Source organism: Hyperolius riggenbachi, chromosome 11 (assembly GCF_040937935.1).
Source record: "Hyperolius riggenbachi isolate aHypRig1 chromosome 11, aHypRig1.pri, whole genome shotgun sequence".
NCBI classification, from domain to species: domain Eukaryota; kingdom Metazoa; phylum Chordata; class Amphibia; order Anura; family Hyperoliidae; genus Hyperolius; species Hyperolius riggenbachi.
Window position 1 is genome coordinate 102,945,132 of NC_090656.1, and position 27,899 is coordinate 102,973,030.

The 27,899-nt window shown below is 45.5% G+C and overlaps 1 protein-coding gene across 5 annotated transcripts in view; it reads right to left on the minus strand.

The window, feature by feature from the left end:
- LUZP2 (leucine zipper protein 2) overlaps nt 1-27,899 on the minus strand; it is a 917,784-nt gene that overhangs the window by 22,809 nt on the left and 867,076 nt on the right. The window contains exon 11 of one of the 5 annotated variants that reach the window (XM_068259738.1): nt 8,231-8,266. The exons of the other annotated variants lie outside the window; for them this stretch is intronic. Coding sequence (XP_068115839.1) covers nt 8,250-8,266 — 17 coding nt within the window. The 3' untranslated portion in view covers nt 8,231-8,249. Of the gene's footprint in view, nt 1-8,230; nt 8,267-27,899 lie in introns of those variants that run through there. 5 annotated transcript variants of the gene reach the window in all.

Here is a 27,899-nt window from a genome sequence, read left to right on the forward strand (position 1 = left end):
CAGTTATTACGAACGTACTTATATTTTTTCATTATTATAAACAATATTTTCAGATTTTATTACATGAAGAAACGATAAATGAAGGTTATACACATTATACAATTATAACAATTATGCATATATGATCATTTTTAAGCGTAATTATAAGTTTCACTTGTAAAACAGGGAAGATTATTGTTTTCACAATTTGTGTTTTCATACACGTTATTAAATGTTTTTTAATTTGTAAAACATTATTGTAAACAAAATTCAACACACTATTTTTATAAACGCTATTACCGCTTATATTTTACACCACTGAAAGAGGAAGTTGTAATTCATGGAACACAAAAGGCAAGGCCGGCTCTGGGTGGGTTTGAACCACCAACCCTTCAGTTAACAGCCGAACGTGCTAACCAATTGCACCACAGAGACTGTGCACTCAGTTGCTGCTAAATGATTTTATGGGGATGTATGTGTGTCTTTTGGAGGGAGGAAGTAAGTATGCCCCAAGAAGTTTAACACCACTTTTTCCTACAATGAAGCATTCACTTTGTGGCAGTATAGTGGCGAGCATAGCTGCCTTCCAAGCAGTTGACCTGGGTTTGATTCCTGGCCAATGTATGTGAGCTTGATTTTGACATCCTACAAATCCCTGGAAGACAAAATCCATGAACAGGGAGGAGGAGGAGGAGGAGGAAGGAGAAATTTTATGTTTCTAACTGGTTTCGGATCTGGATATCTGCAATATCCGCGGATATCCGTGTCATGCGTCCAATTATCCGCAGATAGCTATCCGGATTTTTTTTTTTTTAAAAGGAATCCGAATTGGATAGGGTAAAAAAGTTTGGATATCCGGGTTACTCGGGTATCCGAAATCCGGATGAGCATCCTTAGTGTCTAGTAGCAGTAAACTGGACCTTAAAGGACAACTGAAGTGAGAAGAACATGGAGGCAGCCATATTTATTTCCTTTTAAAGAATACCAGCTGCCTGGTGTCCCTGCTAATCTGTTTGACTGCAGTAGTGAGTGAATCACACCAGAAACAAGCATGAAGCTAATCTTGTCAGATCTGACCGTAATGTCAGAAACACCTGATCTGCTGCATGCTTTTTCAGGGCCTGTGGCTAAAAGTTTTAGATGCAGAGGATCAGCAGGATAGCCATGCAACTGCTATTGCTTAAAACAAAATAAATATGGCAGCCTTCATATCCCCCTCACTTCAGCTGTCCTTTAATTATTTTCTGCCAAGCCTCGGCCTCCAAATTGCACCTCTGGTGGCCAAACCATGTTTTCCTGACCATGTACAAACCAAGAAAACACACATTACTGAAAAAAGTTAATTTAATACCCCATTAACTATAACAGTTAAACTGCCGTTCAGGAAGATGGTGCCTTAATTGGCAGCGGTGGACACAGGATTCTGGCTTTTTCTTGTTTTTGTTTTCCCTTTCCCCTACCAACTCACCTTGTTTTTCCCCCTGAAAGTGTGCAGTGTGGTCTGGTGTAGCCTGGGACACTGGTGTGTCCATTGTCTGTGCAGGTAGAGGCCTTGTAGAGTCCACCCCTGCTACCCAGTAGATCACTGGTCCATGGAGGTAGGTAGACACCGCACTGATCGGGAAACCTTTGGCCTCACTGGATGCAGGCTCCATTTTACCAAAGCAGGGGCACCTCTGGTTCAACCCCTCCATGATGCCAGCCACTAAATCGGAAGTAAGGGCCGCCACAGCCGGAAACTTCTGTGATAGCCAGATTATCTTGATCAGCCCTGCTGAATGCTGCCCAGGAATCGGGACCCACCACAGAAATGAATAGTACTGTACCTTCTGAACTAGAACACCTTGGCCAGCACTGCCAGATGTCGGAAATCAGCATCCTTAGCAGCATCAGCCATGAAGAACTGGGTCATCACTGCTGAACCTTCACCTCCTTATGTCCCTCTCCCCCCATATCTCCTTAGGGATGACAGATGATTGCCAAGTGCGAGTGATGGCACTGTAGTATGGCAGCCTCGGCTCTTGGCTTTCTGACATTATCTCCCCCATCTTTCCTGAAACTGTATTAGCCAAAACCAATTCCTGGTACAACCCCCTGTTTGTACTTGGGGAAATAAATGATTCTGCTGCTGATATATTGTCTATTGAGTATGTTAATGTTTTCAAATTAGTATTTCTTAATATTTCTTACTGGTGCTTACAAAAGCAAAAAAAAAACCCCTCTAATTTTATCATGAAATACTATCCACAAGCCCGTGCTTAGTTGATAAAGAATACAAGATGTATGTGCAAAATTATGCACTCTTTCATAACAGGTAAAATTAATGATCTCCAAAAGTGTAAATAAGAACAAAGGAGGACACAGGGGGACAAACTAGGACACGGGGGAACAAAGAGGAGGACAGAGAGGGACAAAACAGAAGGATACTGTGGGACTAAAAGGAGGGCATAGGAGACAAATGAGGACACAAGGTGGACAAAAAGGAGCACAGAGGAGGTCATGGGAGACGAGGGAGGACAAAGGGGGACAAAAAAGGCACGGAAGAGGACACGAGTGGCACAATAGAGGACACAAAAGGACACAAATGGACATAGAGACAGACACAAAAGGGACAGATGTGGACACATGGGGTACACAGAAGGATACAGGGTGACAAGAAGTACAAGGAGGGGCACAATAATTTGGGTGGAGACCATGCACCAGATGCCCTTTTACCATGGACACACAAGAAACAGAATTGCTGTATTTATTGTACTGATAAGTAATGGGAGATATTTGTAAACAGGAGGCAGCTAAGACATCCTTTTCAGATACTTCTTGGGGAGAAAAATCTGTAGTAGATTATAATACCTGACATTAGTCACAGGGATCAATTAGAGTAATTTAGCATATGTATGTTATAAACATACTTATCCATTAATTGAGTGTTTATACTAAACATGTTTAAAACTGTATTTATCTTAGTGAGCACATAATTACTAGGTTAAATTGGAACCCGTATTTTTAACTGAATTTAACCTTTAAGATATGTAGTCAGCAATAAAGCACTTTCATTTTAAAAGGAACACGTGAACATGTCACAAAATTCCCGGACTTGTGGACTAAGCACACAAAATGACATTAACCACTTGCCGACCGCACACTCATAACGTGCGTCGGCAAAGTGGCAGCTGCAGGACCAGCGACGCAGTACTGCGTCGCCAGCTGCAGCCTAATTAATCAGGAAGCAGCCGCTCGTACGAGCGGCTGCTTCCTGTCAAATCACGGCGGGGGGCTCCGTGAATAGCCTGCGGGCCGCCGATGGCGGCTCGCAGGCTAGATGTAAACACAAGCGGAAATAATCCGCTTTGTTTACATTTGTACGGCGCTGCTGCGCAGCAGCGCCGTAAGGCAGATCGGCGATCCCCGGCCAATCAGCGGCCGGGGATCGCCGCCATGTGACAGGAGACAGCCTGTCACTGGCTGCACAGGACGGATAGCGTCCTGTGCAGCCGGATCTCCAGGAGGGGGCCAGGTAGGAGAGGGAGGGGGAGGATTTCGCCGCGGAGGGGGGCTTTGAGGTGCCCCCCCCGCCACCCACAGCAGGCAGGAGAGATCAGACCCCCCCAGCACATCATCCCTATAGGGGGGAAAAAAGGGGGGCAATCTGATCTCCCTGCCTGCACCCTGATCTGTGCTGGGGGCTGCAGAGCCCACCCAGCACAGATCACTCAAACCAGCGCTGGTCCTTAAGGGGGGGTAAAGGGTGGGTCCTCAAGTGGTTAATGGGCGTCAGAGAATTCATTATTAATGAACGTCTCTGGCATACACTACTTTTATACGTCATTCACAGTAGTATCAAGCAGCCCTCTGTAGGAAGACAACTTCTACAGTCTAGGCCCCATATGTTCAATACATGTCGGTTTGTCTTGTGATGCTTTTGATGTGTCAAACTGTCACATTAGCCCATTTAGCATAAAGAGATGGTAGAACTGTATGCATCACATTACACAGTGTGAATTGTCACGCTGTACTACACAAAGTCTGTAATGTACATGATGCACATGGTTTACAATTGCGGCTGCTTCTGCATACAGGAGCGTTGATGGAGAAATATACATACAAACCCCAGATGGGCAACAAGCACAAGCTTTCCAAGCATTGGGATAAACCTGCATTGTTAGTGAAGGATAAACAATCCTCCAGCTGCGTAACATCTGCAGCTTCATAAGTAGAGGTGGTAAAGACATTATTTGTTTACTTATTTCTGTAATGAATTTTAACTTTTTTTATGTTTTTATGGCCAACTGTACCCCAGCTAGAAATGTCTTTCCTCACTTTCTAGATTCTGAACTTCTGAACAAAATTGTCTGAAAATTGTTTCTAGTACCTCCTTTAACCGCTTCAGCACCACAGTGTCGAAAACCTCATGCATCCGAGCAACGTTCACCTCCCATTCATTCGCCAATAACTTTATTGCTATTTATTACAATTAATTGATCTGTATCTTGCTTTTTCCGCCACTAATTAGGCTTTCTTTGGGTAGTACATTTTGCTAAGAATTATTTTTTGCTAAATCCATTTTAACAGGAAGATTAAAAATGCATTATTTATCAGTTTTTGGCCAAGATAATTTGTAATATACGCTACCGTAATTAAAACTCATGTATTTTATTTGCCCATCTGTCCAGGTTATTACACCATTTCAATGCTGTCCCTATCACAATTTATGGCGGCGACATTTTATTTAGAAGTAAAGGTGCATTTTTTCCATTTGCGTCCATCACTATTTATAAGCTTATAATTTAAAATAATATAATAACATACTCTCTTGACATGCATATTTAAAACGTTCAGACCCTTGGGTAACTATTTATGTTGTTTTTTTTTTTTTTTATTGTATTTTTTTTTTTTTTATAAAAAAATGTATTTGGGTAATTTTTGGTGTGGGAGGGAAACAGCTAATTTTACATGTAAAATAATGTAATTGTTTAATAAAAAATGGATGTGGGTGCAGTTTACTATTTGGCCACAAGATGGCCACAGTCAAAAAAGTCCTGGATGGGATCGATCTCGCATCCAGGAGCTAGAAAGAAGAAGGTGAAGTTTCCTGGGGGCAGAAATACCACGCTCTCTGAATAGAAAGCGTCGGTATTTCTCCGGGGGAGCAAGATCGGTGAATGGGAATTATATTCCCATTCACTGATTGGGGGGCTAGTGGCGGGAGCACGCACTGGAGCATGCCCGATCGCACGCACCACGTGGCGGCGGCAGCAGAGTCTATCTGGACGAGTAAGTTCGTCCAGAAAAGCCGAACTGGATAATGACCGCCTCAGCCGACAATCAGGTGTATGTACAGCACTCAACAATCCCCAACCACGAGCAATCCGCCGGACGGATCTACCCCGCCTTCCGCGTGACACATGCACCGCATGTCGTCCATCTCCTCCCCCCACCCCTGCACAGAGCAACACAGCATGTCATGTGCAGCCCGGGCCCAGCGATGTCTCCAAAGGGGATCAGCTCCTGCCCCGGTCACCGACGGCCAACGGCAATTGGGCATGTGTACACACCCTTAGACAACTGTAAATGACCCTTTTCTGCCTATGTTCTGCCACAGCCACATTTAAAGCAGATCCATGATGAAAATCTAACTATAGCAAGTAACTTGTCTATATAACTTATCTAACTTCCTTCCTTTTCTCCCATTTAGTTGACTCTTGGGTTTTTGGATTAGTTCACATTAGACTACTGATAGAAAACAACAAAAAACTAGCATTGCCTAAATTAGAGTAGGACTCACCAAATCGGGGACACTTTAGCGCAGTTGGTGAGCTTATGCGCGTTAAAACGTAAATAGAAGCCCCTGTCACTGTTTTCCTGTTGTGTGCTGCAGCCCCTCTGTATGTATTTATTTATTTATCTAAAGTTTAGGTGGTTTACACAGTGAATCTAGCTGCAAACAGCAGTATATGATTATTTATTCCTGTAATACAATGAGAGGAGTCATATTCTGCTTGTCATCATTATACAGGCAAGCTGCTCTGCATCTCCACCCCTCAGCCTGTGAAAACTCCACTCCCCTCTCTTCCTCTCTCCTCCCTTACCCACCCCTTGCCTTTGAAATCTCATGCATGCTTCAGCAAAAGCCTCCTCCTCTCCAGGCTGAGCTCCCATGAACACTTGCAGCATGGGACTCAGAATTCCTAGGTGCTGGAGGAGTTGCGGCCATGGATACATTCATTTACATGCAATTAGGTAATAAATACAATGTTTAAAAAAGCGTTTGGCGGGAAGAATGCCCAATAAACTATATGTAAGGGGAAGAAAAATGAAGGCAGCAAAAGTTTGTCTCGCATCCACTTTAAAATGCCAGAATGAGTTTTATGCCTATTGATGTTATGTGATGTTTGCCTAGTTGGCATTTATTGTCATTTGGCTAGCATTTATTTAGGCAAGCAAAACATCTGCAAAATGGAAACTCATTTAGAGAAAACTAAATCAATCAGTACACTTTTCTGATGGATAATAAAAAAAAATCAAGACACAGAAGATTTATATTGCGCTTTTCTCCTGGCAGACTGAAAGCGCCTCAGGGCTGCAGCTACTTAGGGTGCGCTCCACAGGCAACCAGAATTATTAGGGCGCTTTGCCCAAATACTCCTTACAGCTTTACGCACTGGCTTGAGCCAGGATTCAAACCCTGATCAAAGGCTCATATCCCACATAAAAGACAACAACCTTATGGCTCTTTCACACTAGGAGCGGATATGTGGGTTTTGACGGATCGTTCCTAGGCTGCGTTTAAAAAGGTAACATGAAAGTCTATTTGACTTTCATGTTAACTTTCACATTAGATGAAGCATTCCAGAGCATCTGGGAGCTTCATAACATCCAGCCGCGGTGTTTTCCCGTCAGGTGAATTAGCATTACCGCTGCTAATCAGTGTTGGACCGCAACTTCCCGACGTCACGAAATGGGTTCGTGCACATGTTTGCTAACGTGAAAGAGCTCTTACCAGTACGCTATACAGCTGGTAAAGTGTTGCTCTATCATAGTTTTAGGACATCCGAGGTGAAAATAAAGTGATTAGATAAAGAAGTATCTATCCTGCTTCTTCTAAAATGACTTTTTTAGTAATCCTACAGTTTTACTTTATATTTCAATCTACTTTTTACGTTTTTACTGTTTCATGGCCTTGTCGCAACAACACATTCATTAAAGTATGCCAGAGCTATAATCTATGAACGATTTACTAATTTTATCTCTTTCCTGCTCACAGAAGCCTTTTACTGCCAGGGAAGTGTTGTATGACTGCAATTCCTTATCCGGAAGGGTTATTTTAGAGTCTGACCCGGTTCTGACCCAGACAGAAACTGTCACTTGCATACCTGATTTTTAACTCTTTTAGGCAGAGAAAGTAAAAAGGGAACACGGCATAGTTATTTGTGTGCTTGGCACTGTACATACACATGTTTATCTCATTATGTCACCTCGGCAGTGGCATCTCTAGGGGCGTGCGCAGAGGGCGGAGCGCTCTGGGTGTCACCATGGCTAGGGGGTGACACGCAGGCAGAAGTGCAGTGATGTCAGGGCAATATATGTGGAGAGGAGTCTGCAGTGCAGATGCGGAAAGGGGACCATACTTCATCCCTCCCATGCCCCCCCCCCCCCCTCCTGTGTCTCTCCTATTTGCAGAGCGCAGTGTGCGGCTTAAATGATACAATCTCTATCACCTACCCCTGATGTTCTCTCCGTGATCGTCCATCTTCATCACTAGCCAGCCGCTCTCACCACTTCCTATTCTCTGCATGCCGCGTGATTACACTGGCCATTTCCTCCATGTGCTTACAGGGGTTGCTATACTGGGTGACCCTGGTTTGTGAGTATAGGAACATAATTACAGGAGAGCAGCCCCTGTAACTGCAGGGGGTCCAGAGACATAAGGGGACCCCAACTACTACTTCAATTCCTTCAATAAAGGGGTCCATCCTGCAGATCAGCTTTTTTTGTGGCCGCACTCATTATGGGTGTGAAGATTGATGCCCGCACTTGCAAGATGGGCCCAGGCAGTGAGGCTCACCAGGGGAGGGCAAGGGAAAGCATGCAAACATTGGCAGATCCCCATGATTTGTAGTTACGCTTCAGTTTGTGAGTACCCATTCTTTTATCATTTATATCTTTTGCTCTTATTTTAACTTACTACAACTATATCGGGCTCACTGTGTTCCTGCGTTTGCTTTCTATGAATCCTCTTCTTTTCAAGGTCCTTTATCTTTTAGTGCACTCTGCTATGGTTGCTTAGTGACTGTAAGCAGAAGAAATGTAATTAACTTCACTGAAGTGTTTTTTTGAATACACTTGAAGATATCACATATCCATACAATGGCTGCTCCCAGCATTTCTGCGTTCCGAACTGGGGTGGACTTGTAATTCACACATAATCTTTACTTTGAAACAAATGCAAGTGGGATACCTTTATCTGCAATAAAAACGTTTTTATACAATGTTTTGCCAGTTTGTAACTCCACTTTAAGCAAATATACACAAACACTTTAAATGCCCGTAAAAAAAACTTATCTGGATAGGAGTTTCACTTGAAAGCGGATCTCAATTAATGTTATGCTGATCAACAACAGGCATAGAAATAAATCCCTTTAGCAGCACTGATAACATTTAAAGCTAATTACATCCTTGATTCTTTTGAAATCCCATTTCTTTCACAACAAGCCATTTTGGTATTAATGTGCTTTTTGGTTTTGTTTTCTTTATATGTGTTTGTTTTTTGTTATTCTTCCTTGGTGCACTCTTGCAGAAGCTGAACATGTTTTGACGCTACAAAACCCTTTTTGATGCCCATTCAGGCACGTTATTTTTTGTATATATGTCTATTAAAACTACGTGCCTTCAAAACAGCCGTTATATTATCTTGTTTGCCTCCAAACACGTTTCTCCTTTTCAATCCACTTTTCTATAATCTATTTCCCTTGCTCCATTACTTTTTGTCTTGTTATTAGCACTAAAAAAATGACCCGTGGTCAGATGCGCAATGTGCTAGAGCATCTGTAGGCAATACTTTGGAAGATCTATAAAATATAACGGCAGAATACTATATACAGCCACCTCCCCCTCTCATCCTCCAGCTCTTTGATAATTAAATGCACAGCTTTAAATTTTATTGTAATAATAAAAACATCAGCATGAAAAAAATATAAAAAGGAAAACAATTTGTTCACTCAAAGTGGTGCAGAGAACTGCAAAACACAGTGATTGCCTCTTCCCTGCTGCCGCCTGATCTTACCCTTCACTTATATGGTGCCATTGACATTGTCCTAATTAACCACTTAAGGACTGGGCTATTTTGGAAGGATCAGTGCTGGGTGGGCTATTCAGCCCACAGCACAGATCCTGTTGCAGGCAGGGCGATCAGACTCCCCCCCCCTTTTTTCCCCACTAGGGGGATATCCTGCAGGTGGGGTCTGATCGCTGGCGGCTGCCTGCGTGTTGCGGGGGGGGGGGCTCCTCAAAGCCCCCCTTCTCAGCGATTCCCAGCCTCGCTCCCTTTCCCTCCCCCTCCTCTTTCTGGGCGGCTGTGTAGCAGCGCCGTATGATGTAAACAGCAGGGATTTCTTCCCCGCGTGTTTACAATTAGCCTGTGAGCCCCGATCGGCGGCTCGCAGGCTGTTCACGGAGACACCCTCCGTGAACTGACCATGTAATTCCACTTATGACCTGCCGCCGCCTATCGGCGTTAGGCGGTCGTTAAGTGGTTAAACATATAGGAGTTGTTTTTGCACCTCTGTCAATGTAACAATCTTGTAAAGTAACATCCTTTTCCTGTATAATTTTCCAATTTCCAGCACTGAGTCGTCAACCTCTTCCAAAGTCTCACATCATCTCTACAGGCAGGGAGATGTTCCATTCTGCCTTGGCAATGGGCTTCCGTTAATAAACTGTTTTAGATTGGTTGGCTGTCGATATGCCGAGACAGAAAATTCAAGGAATATCTCCCTCACTCTGTCGTGATAGTCATGTCTAGGAAAACTCATGGGGAAGCATGTAATCAGTTTGGTCAGTTGATCGATATCTCATGGATGCCTCTCCATGAGTTCTCCTAAACATGACCATCACTATTAGTTCTTATGTAAAATGGGTTGACTTTTTACTCAATACACCTTTAAACCTCCAGACATGAGCTGTTGGTAACAACCATCTGTACTCAGCCCTCCTCCTGATTTTCCTTACATTTCAAGAGTTCAGCTCTGTGAATTATACTACCTATGGGGGGCAGTGGCATCCTAACAAGTTTGCCTCAGGCGGCAAAAGATCTAGAACCAGCCATGATTGCTCAAGGGCAGATTTCCTTGTGGGTTCTATTTTTCCTGTGAAATACCAGTTATGTGTATGAAAATGAGTTAACTGTGCTTGTTCATGGAAGGGGGCACACATTTTCTTTTCTTTCTCCTGGAAACTGGCATGGGGAGCTAAAACGATTCCAATTCCACCATCGCAAGGTTTGAAATGCATTTTTTCTGACAAAATTGTAATTCTGATTTTCACATTTACCACAAGGCCTTTTATAGAAAATTAACAGAGAGTCCCCAACAAGCAACCCTGACCCATATAGCAAATGTGGTGGCAATAACATGTTTGGAGTTTGCAATCAACTCAGAAACTTGGTGCCATAGATTTTTAAACACAAAAGTAAAAAAATGACAAAACCTGATATAGAGCACACACCACGTTCTTTCTCTCCAGTTTGCACATTGCAGTTCTTCCCTAAAGGGTTGAGGGTGGATGGTATCCCAGTGGTGGCAGCACATGGCTTGCCTGTCTGCGCCTTCTCTTCCTCTCGCCTCACATTTTGGTGTAGTCACTCCCAGGATATGCGTAACCTTGCAGCAGGGGAAAATTTGCATTAGGTAAGAGTCTATTGTTGGGGTTGGTTGGGGGACAGTGCAGATGGTCCCCCCTGGGCTCTGTCCAGGCCTGGGCTGTGATTCTCTGTTCCTCCCCCCAGGGTGCAGCCATGACGCTTGTGGGCATGAGAGTGCTCGGGAGGGGAGTGTCAGCGCTACCCGTCATTTCTTTGAGTTACAAGGAGGACTACACGTGGCACACCTGTTGAGATGCAAAGTAGGCCAACTCCTGCATGGTAAGCAGTGAGTTAGTTTAAAGGGGCCCATACACCTAACGATTTTCCCGCCGATATACAGCAGATTCAATCACTGTGATCGAATCTGCTGTGAAATCATTGCGCAAACACAAACGTTTGATTTCTGTCCGAAATCAATCGTTCCCGTCGATTCCCGTGCGGAAGATTTTTCTCGATAGCCGGTCGGGAGTGCGTCGATAGCGGCTTTTGAATGCCCCACGACCAACGCAATACAGCGGCAATACATTACCTGCTCCGGCCGGCGCGTATCCCCACTGTCACCGCTGTCGTCTTCTTCGCTGGGCTCTGAGTCCAGCAGGCTTCACTTCTTCCTGTCCCGGCAGGAAGTTTAAACAGTAGAGCACCCTCTACTGTTTAAACTTCCTCGGACAGAAAGAAGTGAAGCCAGCCGGAACCTGGAGCCCAGCGGAGAAGAAGACATTGGTGACAGCGGGGACACGCGCCGGCGGAGCAGGTAATGTAAGCAGGGGGGGAGGAGGGGGGGGGGGAGATTGGGCAGCGGCAGCACCACCACAGATTGTGATCGGTTTCATGCTGAAATCAATTCACAATCTGTTTGCAGTAAAGGCAGCCATACGATCCCTCACTGTTCAGATTCGATCAGAGAGGAATCTATCTGTTGGTCGAATGTGATGGCAAATCGACCAGTGTATGGCCACCTTTAGACCACACATATTTTGGCAAGCAGATGCTATCAGCAAATGCTATTTTATCTTAGGACCCTGGCACACCATAGAGCGTTTTGGGGGTTGATTTTATTTTGTAAAAAAACGCTTCCATTGGCTTGCATTAAAATCATGGTAAAATTGCGGCAAAACAGCCAATTTTGCTGCATTTTTTAAATAAGTAAAGTGACCTGCAAAATGCTCTGGGGTGTGTCAGGGCCCTTAGTTAGTCAATAGACAATCAGGAAGCCAGTAAGCCAGTATATAGTCAGGTGAACCCGGACAGAGCACACACCTCTTTCTTTCTCTCCAGTTTGCTTAAAATCTGGTATTAAAATGGAAACTTGCTTGAAAGTTGGTAATGCAATACAATTTCAATTAATCACTTCCAATCAACCCTACTAGTGACTAAAGCTTACCTCGCTCTTCCTCATCACTAACACTAACTGGCCTAATCTGTACCTAAGCCTAACCGATAATACTAACTAATGTTTACCTTTCATCCTCCGATTTGGCTGAAGCATCTGATGCCCATTCCTGCTTCCTGCGACCAATATTTCCAGCACCTGTCGATAATGTAAGTGCCTTCCAGTAATGCAACCAATCTAAACACCCCACACTAATATTATGGGCCTTGGGAAGTGACTGTTCATTGAATGAAAGTGCATTGAAACAAACTGATTCCCTGTGTGGCACCTCTTCAAGCCTAGCTCACTAGAAGGGAAAAAAATAAAGATGAAGCAAAAGGCCTGGAACCCACCAGAAAGCGCAAAGCGCTATTGCAATCGCTTCCAATTTGTGATAGCGTTTTGCAAACTATTTTGAGAGCAAGTTCACTGCTCCTATACAATTTATTAGGATGGAAATGCTCCCAAAATCCTGCATGTCCTGCGATTGTGATTTCCTTAACCACTTGAGGACCGCAGTGTTAACCCCCCCTAGTGACCAGGCCACTTTTAGTTAAACAGGCCACTGCAGCTTTAAGGCCAAGCTGCAGGGCCGTACAACACAGCACACAAGTGATTCCCCCCCCCTCCTTTTCTCCCCACCAACAGAGCTCTCTGTTGGTGGGGTCTGAGCGCCACCCCCCCCCCCCCCCCCCCAGTGTTTTTTTTTCTTTTTTTTATAAATATTTATTTATATTATTTTTCAATAAAATCCTTTTTTTTAGTAATTTTATAAACCCTCCCTCCCTCCGCCAGCCTATCAGCGGATCACGTCCCAGTGTCACCAGTACAGCGCTGCTGTAGATTGCAGCGCTGTACAAAGTAATTAGATGACGGCTGCTCAGAGACTGAAGGCGGGGTGGAGCTCAGCCCCCGAGCAGGAGATGCGTGCGCAGCCTGCGCGCGATCTCCTGCTAGCCCCATAGACAGCCGTTCACGACAATGGGCATGGAGTGGTCCTGGGGCTGCCGCACTGCTCACGCCAATTGGCATGGAGCAGTCGGCAACAGGTTAATCACAATCGCTCTAGTGTAATCTGTCCCATCCATTTACATTGGCAGAGCATTTATGGAGATCGCTAGCAATTGAAAGCGCTCCCTAAATGCTCAAAAAAAACCCCATAATCGCTTGAGTGGGTTCCAGGCCTTAAAGAGGACCCAGATTGTAATATTCATTACCGTTAAACAATGTTAATTGCTTGTCCAGCTCTATTAGAATTGATGGGTGACAGAGACAGAAACTCACCCACTCACCTGCATGATGAGCTAAAACACCACCAATGATGAGCGAAAATACTGATATTCTTTTGCATTAATTCTCGCAAAAATAATGAAAAGTTTGAATTTGAATGAAAATGCCATTGAAAATCAGTTTTTAATAAGATTGTAATCTTTTTTGCATCTTTTGCACAATTTTGCGCTAAAATAAATGATTTTTGTGCTTTTCGTCAAAGATTAATTTTCTTTGACCATATCGCAAAAATACAATGTATGTTTGTGAATATTTTCTCAAAATCGAAAATAGCGTTTGGTGAAAATTTGACAATAAATCGCAAGCAATACTGAGCACACCTCCCGCTCTGCAAGACCACATCAGACATTTTGGTCTGAAGTGTTCCAAAGCTCTGTGGGCAAGTGGGTGAGTTTCTGCCCTTCAGCAACAAAAATTTGCAGCATTCCTAATCAGGCTGCAACTGAAATGAGGTGTGCAGCAGCCCCCAGGGCCCCCAAATCAGATGCAAACTATGCACTAAACCCTAATCTAAATAAACTGAATGCAAACTGATATACAAAAATGCAGCTAGCCACAAGCAGACTTATATTTTTGTACAATGAGAAGAAATTGGCAGCGCTTCCAAATGCAGGCTGCACCCGAACTGACCAGCTGCATAGATGTGCAGAGCACAGAACACGGGCAGATTACACAACTTGCATTTAAACAGATGCAGCAAATTGAGGATGTTCGCTTTCAAAAACAGTTTGCGTGCAGATTGTTCAGCACTAGATTCTTCCAAAATCTGTGTGTAAACTGTTTTTGGAAGAAAACATCCTCTATTTGCTGCATCTGTTTTGAATGCAAATTGTGTAATCTGCCCGTGTTTTGGGCTCTGCACATCTATGCAGCTGGTCGATTCGCGTGCAGCCTGCATTTGGAAGCACTGCCATTTTCCTCTTGGAGTTCCTGCCTTTGCCACCTGCCGATTCTAATAGAGCTATACAAGAACTTGACATGTAAAGTTTTTAACTTTTTAATCTTGGTCACCTTAAAAAAAATAAAAATGAACAGTTTCAAAAGTGTAGGAAAAAAATGAGGTCAATACGTAGATCAACAGTCTGTATAAACAGAACTCTGTTTCTCTCCCACAAAACATGTTTTCAAGGAAAGGCAAAGAAGCAAGAAAACATTACATTACATCCTTGTTACAGAAGACAACTATGCTGAGCTTCCCACTTCACTCCTTCAGAATTTCAGGAAGCTGAAGGATGATTCTGCACATCCTCATATACAAGCTCTGAGTAGCCAGAGTTGTTGGAATTGTCCCTGGTGGTACCGCTACCTTTTCCTCATTATAATTCACACCATATTGCAAGCTTACTATCGAGCACATAAACGGAAATCACAAGCACAAAACAGCTAGCGTGCCCAGTGCTAAGGATCACAAAGAAAGATTATATTAAAAGGAATGAGAATTCTCTCCTCTGCATTTCACTTTGGCTCTCAACCTGATTAGATACCAACCTAAACTCAATGTGTGGCGAGGCGCTTGTTGATTTATTGCATTACTGGGAAAGCCATTCTATAGACAGTTTGGTTTTAGAAAACTGGCAGCAGAAATGAATTCCCTCACGCTCAATCTATTCTGTGTATGTTTTATCTCTTTTCCAATGAATAAAAGAAGATTAGGTAATTCTGAAAATTAAACAGGACTTTTCAGGCTACCACAGAAAGTCCTGGATGTAAAATTTTCTCTGACAGATTTAAAGCGTATTTACTTCACGAGCTGAAGAGGTGTACATCACAGGAACGGGCCGGCCAAAATAAAGGAACTTAGATTGAAAATAAACTTCAGCCACAGAATGGCTCCATTGGAGACGCTCTACTGAAATCTCTCCGCATTCCCTCCGACTATGTAATGCGGTGCTGCATAAGTTGGGTACGGGGAGGTGCTGCTAATGTAAAATACTGGTATTCAAATTACCAATATTTTGCTATGCAGTACCCATTCTCACATGAACCTTCTGCTATAAATGCCTAACCTTAATACTTAATGCCAAACCCTACCCCCTGTAGGTGTCTAAAAAAATCCCTCTATCTAATGCCACATAATAACTTCCTCTGTAACTATCTAACCTTATCCCCCTCCCCACCACCAAATGCCTAACTCTATCTACCCTCCCCGCCCAGCAAACCCCTGCACCCAAATTACCAGTAGTTGTAGCAGGTAATAAAAAGCATAATGTGTAAACTTTAAAATACACATCCATAATTCAGAAATGCTGCCGGCGTTCTTATCGCGTAGTCAAACCAGATATACTAATATACTATTATTAAGGATGCTAGTGGTTGGACCATGGGTAACGCTGGAGGCTTCTAAGTACCCCTATGACTTAAACATGCAGTTGCAATGGCAAATGAGAAATAAACATGATTTTAATGGCTATTTGAGACAGCGATTATTGCAGCCAGCTGGGAACACCATTGAATTATCAAGGTCCAGAATGCTCACACATATTCTGCAGCTGGCAATGGCCAGTTGGTTTCCATTGTAGGGATGATCTAGCAACGCCTGCAGATTTCTGTAAATGCCACAACCTTCTTGTAAGCATGCCCAGGAGCTAGAAATGTATGCAAGGAGAGTTAAGTTACCCATACACATCAGTTTTCCCATTCAAGTCCCTACAGATTTCATGTATCTGCTGGGAATTGATTCACCTAAAATGTCCAACTGATCAAATTTCAATTGGACAAAAAAAACCCTTGGTTGCATTCAGAAAGGCACCCACAATTGGTGAGTGACCGTCTTACACATAGCAACATTGGCAGTGCCCCTGTAGCGATTGTGGAACTTTCTCCGTGATCAGCGCACAACGCGTGCGCTGACACGGCGGACATCCTCCACAAGAGTATATTTGCAGGCACCCAGCAAAAGGTGCTACGCACCCGTAGAGGGAAAATTCCTTTAGGCAGATGGCGCTGGGGAGTGCAGAGGAACCAATCCTCTGTACCTCCACAAATGTCAGACAGGAATTGTACGAAGCGCAGAACGCAATCGCAAGAGAGGCGATTGCGAATGAGAACGAGCAAAGGGACAGGTTGTATGTGTGTGCGCCAACCTAGTCGCCACCCCGCGACAGTGCACACACAACAGCAGATATGAAACAGGAACGCGATCGCGAGAGGTGCGATCGCCAGACGTGACACAAGGCAGATCAGGACAGAATACGAGGTTAGCAAAGGCACAGCAAATAATACAATGAGGAGATACGGAAAATAACAAACGATAGCTAACCGCGAACACCGCACTCATTTGCAACAGTGCACGCAGTTATGCGTGGTCTCCACGTGATAAGCACAATAGAGACAAGCACGCCTAACTAACCATTAACAGACAAACATGAAACAGAGGACGCGAGCGCTTGCTTAACGGTTACCTCACCGAGCCTCCAGCAAGCGTAGCAGACAAGACAGACACACGATAACAGGGACAAGCGAGAGATAGGATCCACAGCACTAGCGAAAGTGGCTAGCGTGATCCAGGTACAGAGTAGCAGAACAGAAGGATCCACAGCACTAGCGAAAAGTGGCTAGCGCGATCCCAGGAGACAGAACAGAAGGATCCACAGCGCTAGCGAAAAGTGGCTAGCGCGACTTCAGGAGACAGAACAGAAGGATCCACAGCGCTAGCGAAAAGTGGCTAGCGCGATCCCAGGAGACAGAACAGAAGGATCCACAGCGCTAACAAAAAGTGGCTAGCGCGATCCCAGGAGACAGAACAGAAGGATCCACAGCGCTAGCGAAAAGTGGCTAGCGCGATCCAAGGAGACAGAACAGAAGAGATAGCTGGTAGCAACCGCTGCACCAGCTATACTCCAAGAACAGAGATCAGAACCATTTCCTGTCGACCACCGCTGGGACAGGACAATGGCAACAGAACAAACAAACAGATAAACAATCCTAACTGCACTAGGGAAAACCTGCCTAGCGCAGATTCAGGAATTACTCTAAGCTGATCTTCAAACAGAGAGTAAGGCTGACACCCCACCAGGAGTGTTACATAGGACGAAATCCTTATGACCAGCGAAGCATTGTGGGAAAGACATAGTACTTATAGTACACGCCTCCAATGAATGTGGCCAGGCAATTTGCATGACAACGTATGCAAATTGCTCTGCAAGCACAAGCTGCAAAACTGACAGAAGCTCTTCTTTCCAGAGTCCTGCAGCATGCAAACCTACACAATGGTCAAAAAGCTGCCTGCCTGCACAGGCAGCTGAGAAAATCATCACAGCCCCCCTGGAATTCCTGGCTTAGCAGCTTTGCATCTCCAGGCATGCACAAATGTAGTTGTTGCAAGGCATGTCGCCATGTTAGAGGTGCCAACCATCAAATTGGCCCTACATGGTTACTACACCTGTAGAATCATGTATGTGGTTTATACCATCTGGTGCCCATGCCGGCGTTTTTACATTGGCAAAACCACCAGAATGGTAAAAAAACGCATTCTTGGAGCATGTTTGCCTGTTTCCAAAGGACAAAGGTTGCCAAGATTAGTTAAAAATATGCAGAAATGCCATGACAGCAATCCATACCTCCTCTCCTATGCTTGCATTGATCAATGCCAGATCCCTAGGAGAGCTGCTTCTACACCTGGAGGCATGGTGGATTCTGCGCACTGATGCAATGGATCCCTTAGGCCTTAAAGATTATGTGGATCTTGCATCTAGACCCTTGATGTGTTGAGTACCCCTCTTCTCAACTTTTGGTCTCCTTGCTTGAATTCTCCCTCTCCCTTCCATCTCTTGTTGGATCTTGGTCTTCCATTTCCTCTGCCAATCTTGTTCTGTTCATTCTTGATGATGTCCCCAATTTTCTGGCATCTTTTCCTCCCTCCCTCTCTCTTTCTTTCTATCCAGTGTATTTTTACACTATTGGTGCCGGCAATGCATCTGCATGTCACCTTCTGTGGTTCCCCTACCTCCCGCACACACCCCTCTTTTCAGTCGAGCTAAAATGTGTTTCACACTTTCACATCTTTCTTCTCCTTTGCACTTCACATCCCTCCCCTTCACTTTCACTTACTCGCGCTCCACCACACACCTTACCCTGTCTCCGCTAGCCATTCTTAATGCTAGCCAAGGGAAGCCTATGGACAATATGCCCATAGCAGCTCAGCACGGGAATGTTACATTTGTCACAGTATAATCTCCCGTACAATCAAGCAGATTGGATACAGTTCTATCAATTGTTTCAACAATCCGAGTTTCAGAATAGTTCTATTAGTCTGATTGAATTACTTATCACTTTCCCCTCCGCTAGTAGGCCTGAACAATCATTTCCAAATGATCACAACAATTGATTCAGACGGTTAAATGGAAATTGGATACTTAATGCCTGGTGCACTCCATGCAACTTCCCATTAGATTGATTTGTCAAATCAATAATTTTTAGCATGTCTGATCTTCTGATTGAGAACGGATTAGATTTTGTGCTGTAATGATCTGAAACCTGATCCACGTCTCAATAAGGAGCAGATCGGACATGCCATAAATTATCAATTTCACCTGCTGGTCTGACAGGAAATGATATTGTGTGTACCAGGCATAAGGCAGACACTGCAGCTGTAATGGACAGTTTCTGCCTGCCTCACTGAGTTTCAAGATGGCAGAACCTACATGCTACAACTTTAAATGTGTATATGCGTTTTTAGAAGAATAACATATACATATCAAATACAACATTTTGACTGTGGTAAGTCATTATTTAAACTGGTGTGCTTTTTTTTATATTTTCAGTGGAGACAGGTTTGCAATAAATAGTCTTATCAGTTGATGAACAGTGATCATATCTGAATTATGTGAAGATAATCTGAAGTCTATACAGAGCTTTGGGCAGCCCAAATCAGATTTTGTCACACCATGTGTGGAGCATTAGTTAGCTAAAAACTTACAGAATATAAAATAAGAAACACAGTAGATCTGTGATGCAGATGTTAGCTTATGGAAAGCAATATACGTATGTTTGTTTGAACACTGATAAATATTTAAAACTGTAAATGCACAGCGTGATTTCATGTTAGATAGGCATAAAGCTCTAAATATTTCACAATCTTCAACATGTTCGCTCCGAGTAAGAGTACTTTAACACAAGTAGTTGCTATGGGAATATTTGGATAGTCTATCTTACAATGAGCAGTTAATATAAATCATAGGAAATGCAGTGATTTGGGTGCTAGCTGATGATGATATTGGTACATTGGTAATGGAATGTTGCGTTATTAAGAATAACCTACCATCGGATTCACCCAAACCAAAAACCCAGTCATGTCAAGCTACAATTTCACAATAGGTTCTATGGTAGCTCCCAAGGTAAATGAGATAGAGCAGGCGCCCAAAAATCCTGCTTTGCATAATGCACGGGCAGTGCACATACACTCCTGACATTTACAGAAAGTGCGTATCAGTGTTGCACAATTAGCACAACTTGTGTAATGTACATTAGTGATGAGCACGGATTTTGCATAATCATAACTTTGCATCGTAATTTGCAATTACCATGTGACATTGCAATGAGAAATTTCTAGAAAAATTGTAATTTCACCTGTGACTATAATTGTGAACTGCAAAATTATGGCGAACTGCAAAATTACCATTTTTTTTGTGTAATTTTGTGCTGAATTTTGCAGTTAACACACAGACTAGGGCGAGCTGCTGCAGACTTTTTCTCCTAGGGACAGATTAGTCAGGCTCTTGGCTTGTTAGCTTGCTCCTGGCTGAATGTTATTGCTGTAATAGCACCCCTCATTCAACAGCTCTTTTCAGAGCTAATCCTGTTTGTGTGATCATTTTTTTTCCTGTGTGCCAAACTGACACTTGTGTTGCTTAGACAGCATTGCTAATTCATACTGTGTGTGTGCCACTGCCAGCAGCCCACCAGCATTCAGCAGCACATTCAGTGACTACCTGTGTGTGTGACAGGGAGCTGCACATTGTACTACCCAGTACTGCATATACCTACTAGTACCTGTTGTGTTGAGTGAACTCACCTGACTGCATCTAACTACCTTTTGTGTTCAGTGAACCCACCTCACTATCGTTCTATCCTCTTCTACAATTACCTCCTCACATTCACGCGTACAAGACTTCTCATGTGCCTCACCCCTCCTCTGGAATGCCCTTCCACAACACATCCGCCACTCTCCCACCTTTGAAATCTTTAAACGCTTCCTCAAAACCCACCTTTTCCGACAAGCATATTCTCTAGCTTAGGCCATGCACCCACTAAATAACCTAATTACGCACTGCCTGTACCCCCCCCCCCCCCCCGAGATGGAAAAAATGGACAAACCAGGTAGAGGAAGAGGTAGAGGCAGAACCAGAGGAAGGCCACCTGGCACCGGCAGGTCTGTGCGAGGAGGTGTTGCTGTAATTTTGTGCGGACCTGGCTCAAAGTACAGTGCTCAGAAGAAGGCACGTGCCATCACTTCCCAAAATTGTAAGGACGTGGTTGAGTATTTAACACAGAACACCTCATCTCCCGCAGCCACCAGTGCTACAACAAGCACCACATCCGCTGCATTTGACAATTCGCAGGAGTTATTTGGTGTGGAAATAACTGATTCACAGCCAATAATGCTACAGCAAGATGAAGGCGCTAAGCAAGTTACAACACCTCATACGTCTGAGTTAGGTGGCAATAGTAAGGACATAACGTGAGAGGAGGGGGATGATGAAGCACCTGATGTTGGTGCAGTTGTGGAGGTGTCTGAGGAAAGCTAAGCTGGGCAGGAGGATTAGGATGACGATTATACGGATGCCACGTATGTTCCCAATAGAGCAGATGACTAGGGGGACAGTTCAGAGGGGGAGCCAGAGAGGAGTAGGAGGAGACGAATCCATGAAAGAAGCAGAGGGAGCTCGTCCTCAGAAACAGCTGGTGGCAGTGTCCGGCGTCATGTATCGCCAGCTATGGACAGCCAGCCAACATGCCCTTCAACGTCAGCTGCTGATGCACCATAGTGCCATCACCCCAGGGGGGCTCTGCGGTTTGGAAATGTTTTAACGTGTGTACCTCAGATCGGAGCAAAGCCATCTGTTCTCTCTGCCTCCAAAAATTGAGCCGTGGAAAAGCAAACACTCACGTAGGGACAAGTGCCTTACGAAGGCACCTGGAGAAAAGGAACAAACAGCAATGGGAAGGACACCTGAGCAAAAGCAGCACCCAAAAAGACAAGCCACCCTCCTTCTCCTCTTCCTCCTTCAGGTGCATCATCTTCATCTGCTTTCTCCCTTGCACCTTCACAGCCACCTTCTTCCACACCGCCTCTGCCCTTGAGCGGTTCCTGCTCCTCTGCCCACAGCAGTAGCCAGGTGTCCGTGAAGGATTTCAGCCAGTCACCCTCTTGCCTGGCCGTCTGACAGCTGGCGTGGCGGAACTATTAGCTCGCCAGCTATTACCATACAAGCTGGTGGAGTCAGAGGCTTTCCATAAATTTGTGGCCATTGGAACACTGCAGTGGAAGATACCAGGCCGCACTTATTTTTCACGAAAGACCATACCCAAACTGTACCGTGTAGTTGAGACGTGCTGAAGGCACCATCAGCGACTTGATCCCCTACGCTTACTTCCTGGAGCGTGCTATGCGTAGAGTGGTGGATGAAGCTGTGGAGGAGCGTGAACAGGAACAGTTACGGCAGGAGGAGTCGTGGGAGCGATTTTCATCTGAACCAGATGTCTCCTCGACACCTGTGGCACCACAAAGGGGGGAGGAGGAGGAAGAAGAGGATTCATGTGGGGAAGGAGAGGAGTCAGACTCGGATGAGGAAGGTGTTTCTGTGGAGGAGGAAGAGGCGGCGGCAGAAGAACAACCGCAGCAGCCGTCAGAGGGGGCTTGTGCTGCTCCACGTTCCCTTGGTATTGTTCGTGGCTGGGGGGAGGAAGAGGAGTTGCATGACATCACTCTTGAAGAGCAAGATGAGATGTAGAGTACGTCTGGATCCAACTTTGTGCAGATGGCCTCTTTCATGTTGTCCAGCCTGTTGAGTGACCCCCGTATCAAAAAACTCAAGGGGAAAGACCTGTACTGGGTGGCCATGCTACTAGACCCTCGGTACAGGCACAAAGTGGCAGACCTGTTACCAACTCAACAAGGTGGAAAGTAGTGTTGGGCGAACAGTGTTTGCCACTGTTCGGGTTCTGCAGAACATCATCCTGTTCGGGTGATGTTCGAGTTCGGTCGAACACCTGATGGTGTTTGGCCAAACTGTTCGGCCATATGGCAGAACTAAGAGCGCATGGCTGAACGTTCCCCGAACGTTCGGCTAGCGTTGTGATTGGCCTAACGGGTCACGTGGTTCGGACCCGAATGCGCTCTGATTGGCCGAACGGGTCACGTGGTTCGGGTAAATAAATACACGATCCACGTCATTTCTCCGCCATTTGTCTGTGAGTTTAGCTTTGGGTAGGCAGGCAGGGTAGTTCTCTCTCCAGCCAGGCTAGCCAGGGTCCCCCCAGTCATTGTGTCGCTGCTGGGAACAGTAGTACACCGCTCACCCACACTATATAGCATTGTGTTTACTGCCACTCTTTGTCTCTGCTGGGAACAGTAGTACACCGCTCACCCTGTATAGCATTGTGCTCTGTGTCGCTGCTGGGAATAGTAGTACACCGCTCACCCACCACTGTATAGCATTGTGTTTACTGCCACTCTGTGTCTCTGCTGGGAACAGTAGTACACCGCTCACCCACCACTGTATAGCATTGTGCTCTGTGTCGCTGCTGGGAACAGTAGTACACCGCTCACCCACCCACCACTGTAAAGCATTGTGCTCTGTGTCACTGCTGGGAATAGTAGTACACCGCCCACCCACCACTGTATAGCATTGTGCTCTGTGTCGCTGCTGGGAACAGTAGTACACCGCTCACCCACCACTGTATAGCATTGTGTTTACTGCCACTCTGTGTCTCTGCTGGGAACAGTAGTACACCGCTCACCCGCCACTGTATAGCATTGTGCTCTGTGTCCCCTTCAACTATTGGGTATCGAAGCTAGACACCTGGCACGAACTGGCAATGTACGCAATAGAGGTGCCCGGCAGCCAGCGTTATGTCGGAACGCTGTTTCAGTGCTGCCGGAGGCATCGTCACAGATCGGCGTATCCACCTCTCCACAGAAAATGCAGACCGTCTGACTCAAATTAAAATGAATCAATCCTGGATTGGAAACGACTACGCAACACTCCCGGACCCCAACCAAGTAACATGAACAATGAACATCTGTGATGGGTTAGCGTTACCGGTCCCTTTTCCTGGAACCTCTCATCTGTATTACATTTATGACTGCATGCCGACAAAAAGCATGTTACCTGTGCAAAGAAAACAGACATTTCCCGCATTTAAAAGACAGTTTTCCCTTTGAAACTTTAAAATCGATTTTCTCAAAAACTGCTAAGCTTTTTTTAAGCTCTTTTTGCTAATTTTTTTTCCTCTTGTACCCACTCCCAAAGTGCACATACCCTGTAAATTTGGGGTATGTAGCATGTAAGGAGGCTTTAAAAAACACGAAAGTTCGGGTCCACATTGACTTCCATTATGCTTGGAGTTCGGCTCGAACACCCGAACATCGCGGCCATGTTCGGCCTGTTCGGCCCGAACCCGAACATCTAGATGTTCACCCAACACTAGTGAAAAGGATGCAGCACTTGCAGAACAAGCTGTCAATGATGCTTTACAATGCGTTTAAGGGTAATGTGACAGTACAACGCAATAAAGGTACCACTGGCAGTAATCCTCCTCCTCCCATGTCCACGCAGGCAAGGACAGGATGCTCCAGCGATCTCGGGGTGCTGTCGGACATTCTTTAGTCCAACGCCTCGCCGTAGCCCTTCCGAATCCACCCTCTACCAATGCCTGGACCGGCAGGTAGCTGACTACCTGACCTTAGGTGTGGATGTAGACACTGCGAGCAGCGTCGATGAACCCTTAGTCTACTGGTTGCACAGGCTTGACCTGTGGCCAGAGCTGTCCCAATTTGCCATCCAAATTCTCTCTTGCCCTGCCGCAAGCGTCCTGTCAGAAAGGACCTTCAGTGCAGCTGGAGGCATTGTCACCGAGAAGAGAAGTCGCTTAAGTCACAACAGTGTTCAGTACCTCACCATTATCAAAATGAATGAGGCATGGATCCTGGAGGGCTACTGCCCGGCCGAAGACTAAGTCAGTCCCCACACACAGCATCTCTTCCTGAAGGCTGCTTGACTGCCTTCTCCGCCACCACCAATAGGGTGCAGGACTCTAGGCGGATTCCTGAATTTTTAAGGCCGCTGCTAGCAGCGGTCGCTATATTCATTTTTCTGGTGCGTGTACATGCCTGCCTAATTTTTCTGCCTGCACTGCGGGCGGCTGCAACAAAAAAAACATAAGGCATGTACATGTGTTCATCCCCCTTCGTGATCATTACCTTGCAGCGGTGAAGGGGCTTGCGTATCACAATGAAGCAATGACCGCCGGCTATATGAGTGTCTCGGGTGGGGGTGGCACACCAAATATAATAAGGTTGTTGTTTCATTGTGGTCAGACCAAATTTGATCAGCTGGACAGTCACTGTTCTGTCATTCAGCCGGGCGACCATATGGGCTGTAAAGCCACCATCACCTGCACTCTTGTCATGGTGCGCACCAGTCCAGCACGGCCGTCACTACACAAACGGCTGTTTGCAGTCACTGCATACCTTTTACTGCATCTGTGACTGCAAATTGTATTATACCTGGCAGTCAGTGCATACCTTGCACTTGAATGGATGGCAGACTTGCCCTCCATAACTGATTCTCATGAAAAGAAAGTGGTGTCATCTTTGTCCGCCATAAGAGATTCTCGTTAAAGGATTTAAAGTGAATTTGTTTCAAAAACAGCAGGTCCTCCCGAGTCCCGTATTGTTATTTTTGGTCACTACCTCGGGGCGGGCATGCCATGCCTGTTGCCTTCCTTACCTGGATGTGTGGTGGTAGCCGTTTCTTAGGCTCCAACTCCGGAACGGAATAGAAAACGGATTCCCCGGCCATTACCCGTGGTCAGTCACCATGGTACTGAGAAACTAGTACCATCAAAAGTTTCACACACTTGAAAAAATGGCAGACTTGCCCTCCATAAGACATTCTTGGCAAATGCTTTCAAGTTGGTTTGTCTTCAGGTGGGTCAAGGGTCCATCTGACCACAGATGCCTGGTCTGCAAAGCACGGTCAGGGCAGGTACAGCATGGGTCTCAGCAGGCTCCCACTTCGGACCGGAATCGAACCTTGATTCCCCGGCCATTACCCGTGGTGACAATGGCAGACTTGCCCTCCATAACTGATTCTCGTGAAAGCAAAGTGGTGTCATCTTTGTCCGCCATAACAGATTCTCATTAAAGGATTTAAAGTTAATTTGTTTCATAAACAACAAGTCCTCCCCATTTGTTAGGCTACAACTCCAGACCGGAATCACACCAGGAAAGGTTCCCCTGCTATTACCCTTGGTCGGCAGACTTGCCCTCCATAATAGATTCTCGTTGCAAGTACTGAACAGCAAGTAGAGAATGTAATGTAAAAAATTAGATGTAAGCTTTAACAATGGTAGAGAAAGAACCATCGAAAGTTGATAAGGCAGACAGACATTACCTAACCAGACATCAATGAGTGAGGAAGAGCAATCTAGCCATGGTGCGCACTGCGCAGTAGTCCACCACGGCCATCACAACACAGACAGCTGTTTGCGGTGAATTACACAGTGAGTTTGGTGCGTCAGTGTGAAGCAGTACACTAATTACACTCCCTCATTGATGTATACACATGCAAGATGTTTGAAAGCACTTTAGGCCTGCAATTTAGCATTCAATGTGATTTTTGCCCTTATAACGCTACTTTGCATCAAAACCAGATTTTCCCTCGGGACTTTTGGCATGTATCCTACTCCGCCACCTGGGGGTCCAGGTGTTAGACCCCTTGAAACATGTTTTCCATCACTTTTCTGGCCAACATAAGTGTTGGACACACACAAGCAATAGAACACAGCAGTACATGCATCCAGCTACATTTAAATGGTCAGCAGGCGCTCGTCAGCCAATCAGGATGCACTGTCATACACCCTTTACCTGCCATACCACATCTAGCAGCCATTAGCATTCAGGTGGGAGGCTTTAGTTGGACGCAATCGCAAGATTGCGTCGCTAGCAGGACCGCCCCGTGCAGGCATCCCTCCCACGGGGGTCCCTCCCTAACCGCTCACCTGTCCGCCGTGTCCTAGAGCGGAAAAAAAACCTTTAAAAACACACGATTGGTTCACAGGGGACCCTGGCCATTATGTGAACCAATCATGTGTTTTTAAACGTTTTTTTTTTCAGCTCTAGGACACGGCGGACAGGTGAGCGGTTAGGGAAGGACCCCCGTGGGAGGGATGCCTGCACGGGGCGGTCCTGCTAGCGACGCAATCTTGCGATTGCGTCCAACTAAAGCCTCCCACCTGAATGCTAATGGCTGCGAGATGTGGTATGGCAGGTAAAGGGTGTATGACAGTGCATCCTGATTGGCTGACGAGCGCCTGCTGACCATTTAAATGTAGCTGGATGCATGTACTGCTGTGTTCTATTGCTTGTGTGTGTTGAATTTAGCATTCAGTATGGAGGCAGTGTTGGTGGGCATTCTGGATGTGAGAGGTTCAGAGCCTGGGTGTGAGAGGTCCGGGCCCACCTGCACTCTCCTCCAGGTATCGCATGTTGGCCTTAGGGCCCCAGCCAGTGAGAGAGGTTCGGGGCCCCTGGCCATTTTGTGAACTAATCGTGTGTTTTTAAACTTTTTTTTTTCAGCTCTAGGACACGGCGGACAGGTGAGCGGTTAGGGAGGGACCCCCGTGGGAGGGATGCCTGCACGGGGCGGTCCTGCTAGCGACGCAATCTTGCGATTGCGTCCCACTAAAGCCTCACACCTGAATGCTAATGGCTGCTAGATGTGGTATGGCAGGTAAAGGGTGTATAACAGTGCATCCTGATTGGCTGACGAGCGCCTGCTGACCATTTAAATGTAGCTGGATGCATGTACTGCTGTGTTCTATTGCTTGTGTGTGTTGAATTTAGCATTCAGTATGGAGGCAGTGTTGGTGGGCATTCTGGATGTGAGAGGTCCAGAACCTGGGTGTGAGAGGTCCGGGCCCACCTGCACTCCCCTCCAGGTATCGCATGTTGGCCTTGGGGCCCCGGCCAGTGAGAGAGGTCCGGGGCCCCTGGCAACTATGTGAACCAATCGTGTATTTTTAAACATTTTTTTTTTCAGCATAAGTGTTTCTAGTTTTACAAGTCCGCCTCCACATTGAAGTCTATTGCGGTTTGCGAACTTTTCCGCAAACTGAACCTTCCGCGGATGTTCGCGAACCGAAAGTCGGAGTATTGGCCCATCTCTAACTACAATGCGT